The sequence below is a fragment of the Chaetura pelagica genome, unplaced genomic scaffold (assembly GCF_000747805.2).
Source record: "Chaetura pelagica isolate M959 unplaced genomic scaffold, ChaPel_1.0 scaffold565, whole genome shotgun sequence".
Taxonomy (NCBI): domain Eukaryota; kingdom Metazoa; phylum Chordata; class Aves; order Apodiformes; family Apodidae; genus Chaetura; species Chaetura pelagica.
Window position 1 is genome coordinate 74,357 of NW_009953388.1, and position 19,115 is coordinate 93,471.

Genomic DNA, 19,115 nt, shown 5'->3' on the forward strand with positions numbered 1-19,115 from the left:
CCCTACAACATCTCAAATTATTATATAATAATTATACAAAGAGAAGAAACAGCTTCCTGATGTCATCTGGCTTCAGCAAGGCAGCTTAACACCCTTACTGTCGTGAGGCATTGGCAAGCTGCTGATTACCATGTATATTTGCTGCTTAACACTAATCAGACTGAGCTATACATTATAATACAGAATCCTTTTAATATAGAATCCCTTTTAGTATATCTTAGTAGAAACATGAGAGGGGCTCCTTCTGTTTGACGTTTCCGTAACACTCCCATTCCCATATTAGCTGAGTATCTTTCAACAGTAAGTACATCAAGAAACGTGACTGACATCTGTCATAGGAAATTTATCCCATCTTTCCCCACAGGGAAAGAAGTAGTGCAGCAAAGCACTTACAGTGTATGTTTGCTTGTTTCTGTTTTTTTAATTTTATTTTTAAAGGTAGGACATGATGATGTTATTTCTATATTGGCACTCTGCATATGAAATTAGAAGTTTCCTGAGGCTTGTGACCATCCTGAAATCTCCTGGCCTTGTTGACCTGCTCTTCTATAGGATGCAACTGGCTGTTTGTCACTAACCTAATCCTCTCCCTCTACAACTACTCCCTTCTCAGAGCTGTCCTCAGAAGGTAGCTATTGCACTTATGTTGGTATAAAAAAAAGTTCAGCCACTTAGTCTTACCAAAGACATGCAGTACCTCATACTTGTAACAGCTGCTGCAGTGCTACCAGCTCACAAGGCAGGTTTGCATAGTCCATACTCTAGCAGGTCCCAGCTTTGTCTGGGTAAGCCCAGAACTATGCCTGCAGTGTTGCAACACCCCAAAAAACAAGCTTGAAAACACATACGTATATTCCTTTCACTACCACATTGTCTGTGACAGAGAAAAGAATAAAAACAAACTTAACCAAACTTTCTGAGGCCTTTGGGGTGCATTTATTCTGAAATGCCATGATTGAACACATACAGGTGTGTTAAAATCAAGGCAAGTATCATGAACCATGGTGTTGGCTTTATTTACTGGGCTGAATTAGTCCTAGCTGGACTATAGGAGCAACTAGATCCCTATATGCAGTCATGGCCTGGCCCTGTGATCTGCTGATCATCCTCTTCCATTTCTTTAACCAGAAAAGAGCTTTCTTTGCTCACCTTACTGTTCAGCAGAACAGGGGGGCCCTTGCACAGAGCTCATATTACCAATTCCTTTCTAATTTATTTACTGTTTATAAATAATTTAAGCTTACAAGCACTCCACTGCTGCTTCTCTTTCCCCAGGCATGCTTTTATATGTGAATTTGATCTCTGCTGGGACATCACTTAAAGTATCTGAGGAAAATAAAAGGTCTTTTCTTTGCCCAGTGGATGGGGTGAGCAGGGGAGTGCATCTCAAAACTGCACATGGATGCTCTCTGGAGTCAAGGTCTGTCAGTGGTGACTGCTCCGACCAGGTGACCAGGCTGGTCAAGTCTCTTCAGCCTGATGAAGAGGAGGCTAAGCACTGCTTGGATTACAGGGGCTAAGTACTTTCATAGGAAACAACTTTTTGGTAACTGAATGGCTTTTGGGGACTAAATGCATGGCAGGAGCCAATGGCTCTATTGCACCATTGTAAACGTCACACCTTTGTTAAAACACTGGGCTTGTAATGGAGATGGGACAGGAGGTTCCTCCTGGGGAATGGGTATAAGTAATTAGGGGATAAGGTCTCTGAACAGATAGGGCATTGCTGCCCTTTGCTGGCAGGGCCATCTGAGGGTGTCAGTTCACAGTGTGTACAGCTTCTGCTTGTGTGCAGGATGCTCCATGTGTGGACCCTGGTGCTTGTGCTGGGCTTGGTGTTGCAGAGCCCCTGGAGTGTCAGGACAGCATATTGCTTTCCTGCATGAAACAGCTGGGCATTTCACCTTCTGCTGACCTGGCACTTCAAGCAGGTACAGGAGCTCTTTCTTATAAATCCTAACAGGACACACAGATTCCATGCAGGCACTTCTAAATTTCTGCACTGGGTTTCCCAGTTTCATTTCAACAGCTGATTAGTCCTGAGCAGTAATCTAAGCCTGCTGGCAACTTAATTAGCTTTATTTTGGAAAATTATAGGGCTTTTTTTTTTTTTTAAATACTAGTCATAAAAACACAGAGCATGTCCCCTGCTTCCTGACAGCACTGTGTAGGTTGGCTTGCTTTCAGTGTAAGTGACAGAGGGCACAAAATAAAAGTAACTTTCAGTGGAATGGCTAGGAACAGATAAGCTTTGGGGAGGGGAATGCTTTGATTTTAAATTAGATCCAAAGTTAGTTGGATACGCTGCAGAATAACCTAAGGGGGAAGCTTCCTGCGTCATCTGCTAGTGTGAGCTTTAGAATCAGCAATGGCTGGATGGTCCTATTGGATCCCTGTTCCGAGGGAAAATTAGCTAGATATAAATCTTAAATGTCCTAATCAGAGACTACTTAATGATATAACATTTTTCTTTCCTCTCTTCTACTTCGGGCTTATTTACATTATGTGAACTGTGTTCAGAAGTAGCTGTTTGTGTCTTGTGCTCTGCTCCTGCACGTCAGCACAGCACCTGGCTTCTCAAGAGCTCTTGAGCTTTGTTGGAGGATTCGGGCACTCAAAAGAGAAGAAACCAGACCTTCTCAACCATTTGGGATGCCATGACACCTTCTGCAATATGTCCTGGTGCCAGAAACTGTACAGTGCACTGCATTTACAGCAAATATGGCAATGGTCCTAGGAACCTGGCCTGATTCAGTTCCCTTTCTGCACTGTTTGGCCTTCCGTTTGCTTCAGCATGTCCACGCTGCAGCTCTGCTCTGGACTATTGTATAGAAATATCTGGCTCAGGCTTTGCATGTCCATCTTGTAACTTTACATCTATGTACCTTTTACTGCCTTTCCAGTACTGAAGATTGTAGTCTCAGGTTTGGTGCTGTAGGCTGGAGCTAGGAGAACTTTAATAGCTGCTGTACTTGTTTTCTCTAGTATGGAAGCCTGGAATAACTATTTTAACTTGATGCAAGTTAGATCATGTCTCATGCACTGAAACCCCTGGACACAACTAACTCACAGCTGTGGCAGAGCAGGCAAAAGCAAAACCCTGTATAAGATTTGTGCCCTCTAAAAACACCACCAGCAATACCATGTGGGTTTTTTTTAAAATGACTTCAAGTGAAGAATTAAGAGTGCACAAATGTTTACATCCTGATTTTGCTTTACAGAACTAATTCCATGCAAGCGAATGGAGATCCCAAAAAAGATATCCCCCCACAATTTAGTCTTTAAGCAACAACAGCATTAACAATACCTAGTGATTCACTGAGGCTTCAGGTAAAACCGATTCTATTGTATTCAAAGCCATAAAGTCCCATGTTGTAAATGCAAGGAATAAAACTGAAAAGTGAATGACACCACTGAGTTACCTGGGTGTTTAAGTGGTAAACTACCCCCAGGTCTTTGCTTTCTTACAGTTGTTCAAAAACAATAGTATTCAGAAGCAGCAAAAGTAAAAGACTGAGAAACAGCTAACGTCAAATTACAAAAGTATTTAGAAGTTCAGCACCACGGGCATTATTTCCCAGTCGTCTTCTTAAAGGATTATGGAAATACAGGCAAAACGTACAGCAGCCTTCAAAAGTGAATTGCTTTGGCTGGTGGGAGGAGTGTTTGTGGGAGGGGATTAGTCTTGAAAACAAGAAGCAACATCTCAGAAAATCTCTCTGTAAGCTTTGATATTTCCTGGTGCTGTGATCCTTTCCATTGGGCAGAGGTCTAAATTAGGGCAGTCTGAAGGCTCAGCAGTGGGGGAAAAAATACACCTATCACAGATGCAGGTCAAACTGGCATGTCTTGATGCCCTCACTAATGTGCACAGAAACTGCTACTGTTCAAGGAGCAAAAAGGGACAGGTGAAAAGGCAATTACCTTTCATTTTGATGCAAAACTCCCCCAATAGGTTTTCCAGCTCTGCTTCTATGGTACACATGTTCTGGGTTGGAAGAGAGAACAGTGAGGTCAGACAAACCCTCTTTTCCTCTTTTTTAAATTTTTTAAATTATTTTATTTATTTATTTAAAGGTTTACTTAGAAAGAAAAGCCTCAGTTATGCAGATTCAAGATAGTTTGCAATAAAATCAATCTGCCAAAGCCATCCTTGCTTTTTAGCTAGGTCTGGCCCTAAAAACAGCAGCTGAGCTAGACCTGCTCATGCCAGAGCTGAATGTAACCCCGTGCTCTTCTTCTGTTGCCCTCTAATCCTCCTCTTGGCAGAGGGCATTTGAGGCCCTTGAAGCAAAACCTCGTCACTGTCCCAGTTCTCTCCAGCCAGGACATGTGCCAGCAGCAGCTCCTTGCCAAAGTGGCTCCCAGCATGTTTCTAATCTCAAGAAACAGGGACTACATTAAGAAAAACAAACCCTCTCCAGTTCCTCCAGATTTTGAAAGGCTGTCACATCTTGTGTGCTGGGATGGTTATGACATTATTAGACCCTGATTAATCTACTGCCTGTTTAAAAAAAATAGGTGTTGATCACCACAAGTAGAACAGCAGTTCCTGGCTGTAACCATCCTCTCATGAAGCATAAACATTTTTATTTCAAGGAATTATTTGGGCTCATGTCACCCATCTCTGTAAGCCTTCTTGTATGCATCCGGGGATGAACAAAGAAACAGTAATTCTTCTTCACTGATTTTGCTTTTCATTCGATTTTTTTCTGGATTAAATTCCCCCTGAAATCAGTGGCAAAGTTCCCACTGCCTTCGAACAGTGCGAGAACAAAAGACTAAATAGATGAGGATGTACCTCTGTGTACTCCTTGTGACTCCTGTTGACTTCGGTTAAACTCTCTCGAGCCGCTTTGCTGGCGGGAGACATGGCAAAGGCTTGCTTCATTTTGCTGGCACCATCACAGAGACGTCTTTGGATACAATAGGCTTCATAAAGCTCATCCACCTAGTGGGGACAATGAGGGGGTAATGAAAAAAAAAAAAACCAAACCGAGAAAACCCAACAAAATCAAGCCAACAAACAATGAAGTAATTGGTGTGACAAGGAAACTAAGCCAAACAAGTGGCCAATGGCTGGATCCACTGCAGGGGGTGAGCAGATGAAGCTGTGATACGGTTACAGTCTATGAAAAAGAAACAGAAGATAAAAATAACTTCCACCGTAAAAATCTCATTACAGCTGCACTAGACGCTGCTAGCAATTCACCTGCTTGCCCTGCATGCCTTTGACCATTGCTCCTCCCTTTCCCCCCTGACTGGGCTAGGTACAATCATAACAGAAGGGCAGGCATGCAGCTCAACTCTAGTGGTGCTGAAGAGCTCTTCCAAAGGCAACTGCGAAGTCCACAAGGGACACATTAAATGGCACATTTAACAGCGCCAGCAATATTTTCCGTATGGCTAATGCCTGCTGTGGATTGAGACTGTTGGAATAGTTGACTCCTAGGTAACACTGAAAGCAGGGAATGATTTTTTTTTTAATTCTTACTGCCCATTCTCCAGAAACTGGGAGTCACAGTCAGAATTATCCCAAGTAAAGGGCTTAGAAATAGCTAATGTCACATTAAGGAAATATTTTCCCTCTGATCCCTGCACTGAATGTATGTGTTTGCTCCACGTGAGCTATTTGGTGGGAGTCTGCAGTGGCATAACTTCATTTATACAAACTTAATCTGCCAGATACAGATGTAGGTTTTCTAACTTGACTTTATCAGGGTGAGAAGAAGAAAAAGAATAGAGGAAACTGTATCTTCTTTCTTCCTCTAATGTCCCTGCTAAGATAGGGTAATATTTGGGTTTTACCTAGAACAACTTTTCTTCTTTGTTATCTCTGCCATCAAGCAGTCACCCTGTGGTGCTTGTTGCTCAGTAGTGGATTTTCACAGCAGAATTTTTCTCTATGAAAGCCTCCTGAGCTTTGGCTTCCTCAGTCTATGACTTTGTGTTGCTGCCTTAGAGACATGCCTGATATGACAATCCAGGCATGTTAAAAATCCCATTTTCCAAGCTTGCTTAACCTCTAAGAAAAAGAGCTTATTTGTTTGGAACAGGACTGGTTTTCCTGACAGCTTCAAAGCATTAGGTTGACTTTTACAAGGCTATCTTGGATTCCTGATGGCCAGGACTGTTGAGGTTGTGGGTTCTCTAACCAAAACAGGGACTGCTTTGCAGGGTGAAAAGGTTCAGCAAAGGGTCATGGAGGCACAGGTAGCATTTTGCCATTTCAAAGTTGCAAAAAAACGTTTCTTGGAGTCATATCCACTCCTATTTCTCTGGCAAGTCAGCAAGCTAAAGACAGCTCCTATAAATAGCTGTCATTTGGTATTTGATTCTGTCATCCTGGCAGAGTGTTAGACCAGGGCTGATGTCCTGCCCCTGCAGACACCACTGGGGCACGCTCATCTGCCCCACCCCCTGCCAAACGTGGGGTTTGCTGCTGCACATCCTGTTTCCTTCGCTTTGCTTCCTCTGTGGAGCAGCAGCAAGAAGACAGCAGAAGGCATCACTGCGGCCCTGCTTGAGTACAGCTAAAAAAGACCTTTTCTATCACTAGAAACAAAGATGTTTCTTTACCTGCCCAAGCCTGTGTGTTTCAATGCATCCCAGCTCCATTCTTTTTGTCTCTGTTGCTGTGGGTTACGGAAAGGGAACTAATGTACTCTGCAAGCTTGGGTAATACTGACCAGTATTACCTCTTGTGTGTGGTGCTTTTGAGTCTTATTATATGGAAAGGGAACTAATGTACTCTGCAAGCTTGTTCTTGTGTGTGGTGCTTTTGAGTCTTATTATAAGCCCTGAAACCATTAGCTCTGAGCAGGCTGGAGTGGGAAGGACTTGAATGGAAATGTTTTTTAAGCACTAATTTTGCCATTCATGTTGCCAGCAAGAGAGAAGGTCGTTTGGGAAACAAAATTTCAGTCTATCGCCTGATGATTTTATTTTTTTTTCCAGCTTCAAGAGTACGAGAAGACTGAAATTAAAAGGTTTGGATGGGTTGTCATAATGGGAGCACTTCAAGCTGTGCGAACACTTTTCAAATGACTCTCAAAAGACATTTCATCCATCAAAAATAATTCCCTCTTTTGTCAGGCTCAGAAAAGCAACTAATTGCTAGCAGATATGTTTATAAGTAAAAGAATACACGGCATGGATTTTGGCCAGCTCTAAAATGTATTAGGCTAAATCACAAGTACCTCTATGGACTATTCTCCCTGTTCTCACATGTAATCAAGTGGATGTGGGCCCCAAACCAGGCAGCAAAAGCATTAGCAGTGAGATCCAGGAATAAATCCAATCTAGCTGCTGTAGAGACAATTGCTGAATTAAATCACTTTCAGATGTAACACTCTCTCTCTACCTATAGTTTAAGAATAAACATGCAAGGAGAGAGATGCTTCCCAGCAAGTGCCTGACCCTGTACTGAAAAGCCAGGCGGGAGTGTCCTGGGGCATGGCTGGACTTCAGGGGCTCCAAACCAGGTGGAAGCCCTTTCTTTGGCTCCACATACCAGCCCATCACAGCAAAAGTACTGAATCTGGGAGAGGCTGTGTCAAGCAGCCTTCCCAGAGTGAAGGGGTAGCAGGAGGCCAAGGATTTGTTTTCCTAATAGCATAGGAGCAGATGCAGCAGAAAGATGATGGACGCGCTCATTACCTTGCTGATGTGGAACTCCAACCTTCTCATGTATCTTTCGACCGCTTTGATTTGCTGAAGGAAAGGAAGAAGCAGAGGGTGAGGGACACTTAAATAAATCAGTAAGTCATCAGCACACTAGATCTGCTTGGGTCTTCACGTCCCCCATAAGGCTGAGAATCTCTTCCATGAAACCTGCAGGGTTTTGTTTTGTTGCCTGTGAATCTGGAGTTAGGTGTCCCATCTTACTACCATTAATCTGCTGCTGACAGTGGAGCTCAGGTACCTCCCTCACCTCATGTATTTTCAAACAAAACCAAGATTTTCTTCCATGGGATTTTCCTAGGTTTTTTTAATTCTTAAAAAAATATGAAAGATCTCATCCTTTTTTTTTAGTTCAAAATACATTATTCTCACTTTGAAAACCTGTATTAAAATTGATTTGGTTTTGCATTCCAAAATCCATTATTTCCTCAGCCAACTGTTTTTGACAGCAAAACCAAGCTTGGCATTTTGATTGAAAAAAAGCCAGATTTGTTCAGGAAATGCTTTTGAAAGCTTTCCTTTTGTTTCACACACATTTTCCTGCAGGGAAAAATATTTTCAGTTTTTCCTTCCCCAGAGCTGGCAGGAGCAGAGATGAGCCAGAGCTTGACCTGGCTCCCACTAAAGCTGGCAGGGCCAGCTTGCACAAGGTCATAGATTTAATGGCTGGCAGCTGACTGAAATTGGAGGTCTCACTCCTCCACCTCCCTCCTCCCCTGGCAGGGGTCTGCTTCCTTCTTGGTGCCTGTTCTGGAGCAGGTTTAACTTGACAGACCCTGAGGAAGGGCTGATGGGGTAAATTTGATGCCCAGTTAGTGAGCATGGCTGGTTGGTGGAGATGCTGGGCAATACCAGAGCCCTTGGGTAGAGGAGGGGAGCAGGAACTCTTCCTTCACAAGTGCAAACTGTCAGGTAATTTCTTCCTCCACGGTGTTGGCCTGAGCAGTAGATCTGGCTGAGAGAGGTTTCCCATGCCAGCTACGTCCACCATACAGATATTGATGCTTCCTTGCAAAACCCATGTCAAAGTGAGTAACATACCTTATCTAAATCATACAGGACTCCCTGCAAGAGAGAAGATAAAACTGTGGTTAATTTTGCAACATACCACCACCACAAGAAAGTCATGTTTGTCAGTCAATAGCAATCACAGGCAAGACCAGGGCTGGAGGAGAAGAAGAGCATAAAGGCAAATTCCCTGTAGCCTGCTCCCACCCCTCAGCTGCTCCAGCACCTCAAGGAGGTTACTGTGCATCCGCACGACGACCAAGTGTGACACGTACCAGGCGCGAGTTTCTTTTCATGTCTTTTAACTGAGTCGTCAACTTATCCAGCTCTGCTTGGTGAACTTCCAGATACTCACTGTAAACGCAAACCAGAGAAGAGATGCATGAGCTCTGCAGCACATACCGAGCTGGCTGCTGACCATCCTAAATGGAAATCTGTGCAACAAATGGCTTTCCTCTTTGGATCTGTTTTCAGATAAAAACTCATTTACATTGATTGATCTGTCCTAAAAGCAGCTGTTTTGGGAATAAATAGGAGCCACTTACTTAGCTGTACATAAGGATTCAGTGTTCTTACACTGAACAACCAGTTTCAAGGAAGCTAATCTGCTGCTTAGTTTACTGGTAGGTGCATTCCAGCCGCTGCTCCTGTATCTGGCTGGCAAAAGTCCCCTTATCGTCTGGGACGTTATCTTAAGGGTGATACAAGCCTCTGATAGGACTCTAGGAAATTCAGAATAAAAACATCTGATGTCGAAATCCCAGCTTTGAGTGCTTTCCTAGCAATTGGAGTGGAAATGGGATTCCACCCCCTGTACAAATATTTCAGATCCTAAGAGTTACAATCCAGGCTCCAAGAGGTATGTTTTCTTCTCCTATGATTAAGGTTCCCTGTTCCAGTGATATAATTCCTTAGGCTCTAACATGTCAGAAAGCTTCAATCAACAAGCAGGAAAAAGGCTCTTACTCCAGGCCATTCTTCAGGGCTTGGTAGACCTCTTCCATCCTTTTAGGCTGGGGCTCTTTGGGCGTGGTGCTGTTCTTATGGCCCAAATTATGTGTTTTCTTCACCTTTGCTTGGGGCTTCTTGAGTGCAGAGGAATTTTCAATGAAGGAGTTACACCTGCAAAATGAACATTAACGAGGAAGAAACCCCTATAAATCATAACAATCTCAAAGGAGCATAGCTTGAAGAAATCTTCTGATTTTATCTCTGCTAGCAGAAACGAATGTGCTCCTGTGCCTGCCTGTTAAAGGACTGCATTTGTTTATGGGTTAAGAGGTCTGAGCTGCCAGGGACACGTGCTGTCAGCTTTTGATGTGCCAGTCGCCTTGCTGAGATACAAACACTGGTCTGGAAATGCCAGGCTGAGTCTGGGGCTCATCAGATGTTTGTCTTAGACTATGCCTGTCCTGCCTCACGTTGCTCAGTCACAGACATAAAAGGGCTGAGCTACATTGAGGCACTAAAAAACAAGAGGAGCCCAGATAATCTCAGGCATAAATCCTGGGGGCTCCTGAGGAGCATTTGGGCTTGGTTAAGAGCATGTCTGGAGACCAGCATCACACTGCTGGGTCTTGAGCATGGACCACAGGTAGCTCCATATGGCTGTGCTGCACAGAGGTGCCTCTGGTGACTCTGCTGGGGGCAGGTCAGCATCTAACAACCATCACTGACTTGGACTGATGATGGGAGGTCACCCTTCGCCTGCTGTTTCTCCTCGATTGCTAACTGGTGGTCTGGCACTGGGGAGACTTTACACAAGTTAAAATTAATTGTAAAGTGGCCTCTGGAGGCATCGGGAGCTGGATGCACTTGGTAAGTGTTTGACTCAAAGCCCTAAATCCTAGCTAAAGGGCAGTGAAAGGAAAGGCTCTGCAGCCAAGCTCTCCCCTGTTTCCAGCAGGACATGAAGGCAGCCCTGCAATGGCAACAGTTGTTTTGAATTCATGGCAATGAGAAAACTGTCTTTTGGATAGCAACTGTCTTAAACTGGGGGTGGTGGGAAGTGTATCATGTTCCTGCACATTTCACATATTGAAAATATCACTGCATAAGTTAGTAAATTAAAATTATTCTCTGAAATTCTCTCACAGCTCTGAGGCATGTGAAGAAGCCAAGCCCTGCATTAAAAGGGGAGAGGCAAATACACACTTCGTAGCTAAGGCAGAGGGTAACAGCTTAGTTATGCAAACAATAAACAGAGAGATTTTAGCCTAGGAGACTTTCTTCTGCAATCAGAGAGAAGGCAGTCCTCTCTGGCCTCTTTTCCACCTTCATCCTCCCTTGGAGCCTGGTTTGGAAATTCCCCTGAGAGAGCACAGCACTTGCCTGGAGCGTCTCTCCTGAAGCCCACTGAAGCCAGCGAAGGACTGGCTCCTAATAATCCCATTAGGACCTCCTGGAGAGAATGAATGCGATCCTATTGACATGATTTCAGGGAGCCTGGAAGAGATTCCTGAAAAACAAAAGAAAGCAGGTCAGTGAAGATGGAGGGCAATAGGCCTGTGGTGAGGCTGGGACTGTCTGGGGCCCATCAGACATGGTAAGGGGTAACTGAACCCCATGAGGGGGCCTTGAGCCAGGGCATGGATCTGTTTGCACTGCCAGTAGTACCACCTCAAAAATAAAATGGTCCTGTTTTCACTTCTGACTTACGGCCCAGGATCTACTGAAAATGTGCCAGAGAAGTGGGACTAGAAACCAGATGCTTCAGCGTGCTAATCCCAACGCCATCCCCAATTTCTGCCATGCCCAGCGTGCTTCTCCCCCAGTCCTGGTATCCCCATCTGCTGCATCAGGGTGTCCTGGAGATTATTTTGGGACCGTGCAGAGCTCTTAGGGGGCACTCACCACCATGAAGTGTTATTACAGATATTAAAATAAAAATTAAAATAATAAAAAAGAGGGTTCGTTCAGCATGAATCAAGTCTTGCAGCTTCCTTGGTAACTTTCTCCATGGCTGTTCCTGCCTGGCTGCTGAGAAGGAAGATGCGGTGGGTATACACACAACCACAAAATGCTGTGATGAGAGAGATGCTCTCCATCACAAGAAGAGGTGACTAAACAAGCTCTAGGCACCATATGTTCTGCATTTCATGTGTCTTGCTCTATGTGTGCTCTTTTCCAATGCCCAGCTTAGCATCAGCACCAAACTAAAGTGGTTTCAATCTGCCCGCAAAGAAATAGCTGCTGCCATGAGGGGAGAGGGGGATGTACCCTTTCCTCCTTGTTTCACTGTTTTCTGTGTCCCAACCCCAGCACTCACTGCCCTTGGCAGATAGTGAAGCAGATTTTTATGCTGCCTTGGTTTTGTGCTGCTCTGGTGAGAAGAATGGCTTCACTGAGCTGTCCAAGGAGGACAGGCAGCAGGGCAGGGAGTGGGAGGGGAAGGGGGATGCTGGAGAGGAGAAGGAGACTGGTCCTCAGGTGCTGCCAGAGACCAGCTCTCCCATCTTGCAGGACCCTTCCTCTCACCACCTCCTTCCTTCCTTCCCAGGCTGCCAGCACGGCTGTTAATGCCATTGCACTGAGAAACTAGGCCAGCTTAAAAATAACCTGCCAGAAAATGGAAATGAGATTTTTAAATAATTTTTTTCCCCATTTAGTTTAAAAGCTGGACCCAGCATACCTGATGTCCCCAGTTCATTTCACTCCAACCACTGGGCTGGGGGGTGAGTTTGGTGCTGAGGCAGGACCATGTGGCAGGGGTTGGAGCTGCCCAGGCAACAGAGTTGATGCTCTGTGACCTGTGGGGCCAAAGGGGTGACAGCAAGTCTGAGTCACCTTCTCATCCCCACAGATGAGGAATGATCATGAGTGCCCAAAAAAGCAGCCACTTGTGAAGGCCACAGATTGATAATACAAGCCTTCTCAACCAAATATATCTATTAAAGATAAGCACCAGAGCTTAAGGGTGCCTGCACAGCAAACACTCGCTAGAGAAAGCAAATACCTGGGGAAATATTGTGTGCCATCCAGTTATGTTTAATTTGTAGCACTAAGCTGGGCAAATACTCTTTGAGGTGATATGAGGTGTCATGGTGAGCTACTGCTTCTCCACAGAGAGGACTGCATTGCCTGAGGAGCTGCTTTGTCAGGAATATTTCTGCAAGAGCTTTAGAAAAATTTCTTCCAGTCCCAGCATTGCCCAGAGCTGCTGGTAACATGGTTTTCTTCATTGCACAACCAAATCAGAGTAAATCTTTCTGTTTCAGAAGCAAGAGCTGCCCTCTGCAACTGGACAGTCCTCAGAGATACCACCTGGGTTGCATTTAAGGCCAGCTGTCTCCTCTGCTGTGGCCAGCAGATAATGGTGCTCCACTGTTCCATGTCCCTGGCTGAGCCCAGATGCAGCATGTCCGGCTCAGAGCCACGCCAGTTTATCCGCTGCTCTGCCTGGAGCCACTTATTTAGTCCAAGCATTAATCCTCATTGTGGCACAACCCCACATCCAGGGGAGATGGGGAAAAGGGAGAGGGAGGGAGCAGCTGCTCCTTGCAGGCTCAGGAAGAAACTGCAGTGAGGATGTACTTCGTTTACCTCACACAGGATAAACATGCTCCAGCCACAGCTGGATTTACTTGAGTCGCCGGTCAAGGAGAACCCAAATTTGGCTCTACACTCACCCCTAACTGCTTAAGGCTCTCAGCACACCACTGCAGGGCTGAGCTCTGCTCAGGCTTGCCAATACCTAGCACTTGTCAGAAGCCACTTTGCAGCTTCTGGGGTCAAGCCTTGCATCCCTGGGGATGGTACAGCATCTACCCGTGCCAGCTGATATCTACAGCTCAAAACCCACTGGGAATCAGGTTCTGAGAGACAAAGCAGAAAACATACGATCACACTACTCTGGGGGTCTGCACTGCAAGTTCTCCTTGGTTTTGCAAATAACCTTAAGACAGTTGGGCTACGTGCTGTATGCTGCCATTTGCACGCCAGGATTTGCAGTGGAAGTTGGGTCCAGAGTGCCAAGGAGCAGCAAATCCCTTGCAAGTGTTCAGCCCTTGCCCGGCTTGACAAGATCGTTAACACCCCCACAGGCAGCATCTGCAGATGTGTGAGGGCAGAAGCTAAACAACACTGTCAGAGATTTAACTTGCACCAACACCAGCCGTTCCTTAGAAAACAGAAGGAATAAAATAAAACTTGAAGTTGGATGCTAGTCACACTCACATTGGCTATAAAAAAGTAATTACTTTAGCTGTGAAATTCTTGTCAAAATACTGACATCTTCCACACAATGAATAACTTCTGCATTCATGTGAATAAAAGCTGAATGGGTTTTGTTCTGAACAAAACCTTTGTGTCCATATGTGACTAAGTGCAGACTCACTGGAATGGTTTTGCTTTGGGGAAACTTAAAGTAATACTTTTGGAAAAGGAATTCACTTATTTATTTTGCTTAAGTGCTCAGATGGCTTTAGTAGCTCAGACTCTCCTCCAAATAGTCTTAGGACTAGGAAGTGTGGAAGATGTGCAATTGAAAAGTAAATTGAAGACCTGCCAGAACCTACTTTGCTTTACTTTTGCATAAAACAGTCAGAACTCAGAGTCCAGATAGGCTTGTGCCCTCTCTCTATTATATATAATCTTGGTGATTAATGTATGTTTAATTTCTGTACAGAAGAAAACTGTGATAAAAGGAGGTAACAGAGTTAGAACTGATGGAATCTCCCAGTTAAGTTCAGTTACTTCTCAGCTTGTCAGGTTAGACACAGAGTCTATTGTACAAACTCAACCTTTTATTAAGATTTAAACTTATATTGCTGACGCATCAGATATTTCCCTCTGACCTCACAAAACTGCACTGACCCTGCCCAGCAGCCACAGCCCCTTGGCCCAGATTCACGCAGACGGTGGCTGCATATGGGGCACCACGTAAATGGATTATTTATGATACCTACAGCCAGCAAATACACTTTGAGTGATGAGCACTTGTCAAATTGCTGTAATATACTTTGTAAAGGGGGAGTTATTTTCTTGCCTCTTAAACCATTCACAGGGCTCTGTGCTATTGACTGAATAATCCTGCCTCCGAATTTACTAATACAGTTGCATTCTGATTATATGCATAGGTGTAGTCACCAGTACAATTTCAGTGAGGCTCAGCCCACAAAGACTCACCCAGATCTCATCGTCCTGACCAGTATCCCTACAGATGAACACTGCTAAGGGGATTTTGGTGCTATTCCAGCCCAGTGACCAAGATTCTAAGTCTGCCTTTAATAGTTACTTGATATGATGCTGCTGTCTTCTAGATACAATATACATTTTGCTCTCATTATAAAGCACATTATGTATCTCAAATGCTATTAAATGCTTTTGAGAATTGAGAGTTTGACCTCAGCAGTGGATCCAAAGAGTATGCTTACATTTTTAAATCTATATAGCTGATGAACTTCTGATGTACCATTTTAAAAAGTCACCAGCCTGCTTACTGCTAATATAAGTACATTCTGTGCAGGAGCATCATTAATATAATTAGTATTGCCCCTTCTAAGTGCATGGCAGCTGAATGATGAGCCCATGAGTAGGTCAAGGGATAAGGTGAAATCCTATCAGTACTCTTTCTCTGCTCTATTCACTGACAGCTTGCAGCTGGGAATGGCAGATAATTGATGATGTCTCTCTCCCTGGGGAAATGAAAGTCCTCTCTTCCAGCTCTCCTTTCAGTCTGGAAACCGAGAAACAGCTGAGCCTGAGCTAATGAGAGGGGAAGGGACTGCCCATCTCTTCCACGGAACTGCCCTCTCTGCATCACCCTCAGCGTGGACTTCCACGCCCCCATAATGCCAAAATACTTGGTAAGCAGGATGGACTTCAACCCAAGCTAAGACAGGGGAAATTCAGGCAGAAACACATTTGCTAAATCCAGGTGGACTTTTGCATGGTCCCTTTTTGTTTGCTATTTTCCCATGACCCATCTGGAGACCTTATTTTTTGCTCACCACATGACAAGAGGAAGTAATTTTTGCTACACATGGGCCTGCCAGCAACCATGTAAAGCTGCAATAAATATACCAGTGGTGATGGTGCCTTTGATTTCTCATCTCCTTGTGGCAGCTACAGTTATGGCTCTGGGGTTTGCTGCAGGGTGTTAGGGAGCTGTCTGCAGCTGAGGGTTTGTGAAACAGGGGCTTCAAGGATGCTCTCGGATTCTGTATAATCTTTGATTAAATGGGAGTGTGTGGTAGGACTCAATGACTGAAGGGATTCCTTCATAATCCTTTGTTCCTATATTATGTTTATATGTGTGACACAGGTTTCAAGGCCCATTCTCGATCTAAGAAGATTTAAACCCTACATTGAGATGGTCTGCATGGTGTTCCTTCTGCTGATCCATGGTCTGCAGGCTTAAAAAATTGGAGAAACTATTCAGGTTAAGGTAAGCTGAGGGGATCCACTAAATTGATGCAGGTAGATGGCTACAGAAGTCAACTGATTCTGTTTTGCATGCTATGATCATTTCTTAACTGCAAACAGGGGATACATCTAACATAATAACTGGTATATTTTTGAATAATGAAAGAAAATAATATGTTCCTCTCTCATCTATGTCATGTTCTGCTTATCAAACTTGCCGGCCAGCTTAAAAAGGTAAAAACCTCCTATTGCAGCAAGATCCCATTTAGGAGCATGCATTTCCAAAAGAATAAATCCAATAAGGGAAGAAACTGATTATCCCCCTAGAAGTCATGTCCTCCTCCCTGACAGCCAATTCTTTCTGCTTTGCACTCATAAACCCAAAGAGGACAATTCAATTCTAAACTTACTCAGGCTCAGTTCAATGCTAAGCTCACTCAGTAGGTCTTCAGCTGGTGTTGTTTGCTTTTGCAACCTAGTCATTTTTAATATTAATTTTCCATCTTCTTCCTTCTAACTTAACTGAATCTCCCCGGCAATATGAGACCACCATGGCTAGTGGCCAAAATAACCACCTGAAATTTATGGTTTCCATGTTCCCTAGACTCTTAGAACACACAGAGGCATCCATGTAGACATTCTTGTGGGTGGTTTTTTAAATCTAAAAATTTGACAATAATACATGGCTGAAAGCATCATAAAAACTGTCATGAGAAATTAAACTCTTTCACAAGACCTTTTACACTTTTATGACAAAAAATCTTAGTCATTAGGGCACAGACATAAAATTCCTGGATGTATCAAGCACATCCTGGTTATGTCCTGCTTTAGCAGGGGAGTTGGACTAGATGATCTTGAGAGGTCCGTTCCAACTCTGACAATTCCGTGATTTCTGTGGGATAGGATGTCCTGGAAGCACATATAGAAGAGTGTCTTCTGTTGGTTATTGGATTACAGGAATTAAGACTTTCATAGCACATTTTATGCTCCCAGTGGCTGAGCTGCTGCTTCCTGCCAGAGTTGTACAGACATGTGAGCTCCATCTGAAGAACTATTCTTGGTTGCCAGAGCAAAATCATGTGCATTTGTTCCATCAAAGTCCAAGGCTATGAGATATTCCTAAATAGCAGCATATGGCCACACTGACAAGTACATTTCCCAAACCTACATCAGCCGGTGAAAGGCCAGCAGATCTGTGAGCTTCAAATGTTAATTTTAGGGTACAGAAAAAAGAGCCACATGGGCTTACCAGCATGGCTGTGCAGATCAGTAATGCACAGAGCAGAAGCTACAGCTGAGGTGACTCCCTGTCCTTCACATGGCAGAAGTGGGAGCACCCAGGTCATGCTTGAGTGGGCATCAGAGCCCCAGGTACGTGTTCCTGCCCCAGCACATGGAGGCAAATCTCTGCTCCATGTCGTGCAGCAAGAGGATTCTTAGTTTAACCCAGCACAGCTCATCCTGCCCTCGCTGGCAGCCTGAGATGGTTCCTTTCCCCCTCCGTAGATGTCCAAGCTCTGCCTCTCATGCCACCATCTATCCAGTGGGATCTCTCTGAAGGCTCCTACTTCACTGATGGCTTTATCTGTGTCAGTGATTCTTTCTTTTATTAATCGTATTTCAATGCCTTCACTTTGGGTGGGTTCAGTTTTTACAAGGCACAAAGAAGTGTTTATGCAACTCATGCATCTTTCATAGCTTTGCCTAAGCCTGTAGTTGAGAGCTTTATTTTGTCATGCTGAAAACCCTGCAAGTGAGCACAAGGTGCTGTTACCTTTATTAGCTTTGAGTACTTCGCTACCAAATTTTAGCTTTTGTTTCAAATACTAATAGCAAGACTTGTACTTCATGCTCTCATTTCCATATGAACAGTTTTTTCTGTTGTATGTAAGGACATTTTCAACCAAAATGTTGCACTATTTGCTAGCTCATCACTAGACACCCTGAGCAGAAATACAAATTGTCTTCCATCTGGAATAGCTCATGCTGTTTGTTCTGCTCCTCCTACCCTCCTACCCAAATTGGATGAAGTACATAAATCAAAAAGCAAATAGTAAGGAAAAAAATGCTAACAATCTAGGTCAATAGCAAAATGGTAAAGAATACGTGGCTGTAAATGTATATAGGACCTGATACCTGATGCTCCCACTGAAGTATAGTTCCATAAATAGTAAGCCTCAGTTGTCTTTCATACCATTCTAGGTGCCAAAGTCAGTGTGGAGACTTTTAACTTAAGCTTTTATTTTTACTGTAAATCACGCCTTGGGCTCTAACTCTTATCAGCTCACTAGCACAGAAATAATGACTTAGCTAAGGTAAAAGCAGCACCCTTCTGTCTTGTACGTCAATTAGCCTTCTTCCTAAACTTCTTATAGCAACTCTTTCACTAGAGCTCTTAGTACATGCCCTGCTTCCCTGGCTGAGGAGACATGAACCGCCTTCTCCTCTGCTTTACCTCCCCTTGGAGGAACACCGACAGCACCTTACCTCCCTGTAGCATGTGCCAAAAGCATAAGAAGAGGGAAATGCAAATGAGTTATTTCACTGTAATAAACCCAAGGAAAATAAATTTGATCCTAAATGGCTCCTGCGCACAACAGATGGGTTCGTTGTAGCTGACCTCATTTTTTTCAGTTCCACCATTTGTTTTGGGCCAGCAGCTGGAGTGAGCGTGCGCACAAACCCCGCGCCGTGACCTCCTGGATGCCGTGGCCTCCCAGCACCAGGAACACAGAGCAATCATATTCAGCTGGTATTAGTGCAGATAAGCAAAATTTGGTCTGCAACAGTATGTATGAGTGTGGCTCAGGGATCAGAATCTGGCTGCATAATTAGATGTGACATCCATTCATTTCCTACCCACCCCGGCACGCAGAATGATCTTTGATTAGAAGTAAACTCCAATTCTACTCATCATTGATTACTCTTTATGTCAATTAAAGATCTAATTTAATTCAAAGCTCTGCCACCATTCCAAATGCTGGCAAATAATCTGAAGAAAAAGCATCTGTGAAAATCAACCGAGGATGATTTTCTTGTGCCTTAAACCCCCCTTGACA

At 44.1% G+C, this 19,115-nt stretch overlaps 1 protein-coding gene across 3 annotated transcripts in view; it reads right to left on the reverse strand.

The window, feature by feature from the left end:
• The window catches only part of FAM65B (family with sequence similarity 65, member B), a 68,463-nt gene that overhangs the window by 23,387 nt on the left and 25,961 nt on the right, over positions 1 to 19,115 (reverse strand). Inside the window, exons 1-7 of one of the 3 annotated variants that reach the window (XM_009998284.1) lie at positions 11,023 to 11,141; positions 9,658 to 9,813; positions 8,967 to 9,045; positions 8,725 to 8,748; positions 7,660 to 7,713; positions 4,802 to 4,951; positions 3,925 to 3,988 (exon numbers count right to left, since the gene is read on the reverse strand). In XM_009998284.1, the coding sequence (XP_009996586.1) occupies positions 3,925 to 3,988; positions 4,802 to 4,951; positions 7,660 to 7,713; positions 8,725 to 8,748; positions 8,967 to 9,045; positions 9,658 to 9,813; positions 11,023 to 11,123 (628 nt within the window). In that variant the 5' untranslated portion in view covers positions 11,124 to 11,141. Of the gene's footprint in view, positions 1 to 3,924; positions 3,989 to 4,801; positions 4,952 to 7,659; positions 7,714 to 8,724; positions 8,749 to 8,966; positions 9,046 to 9,657; positions 9,814 to 11,022; positions 11,150 to 19,115 lie in introns of those variants that run through there. The other 2 variants (XM_009998283.1, XM_009998285.1) reach the window with 2 other exon arrangements.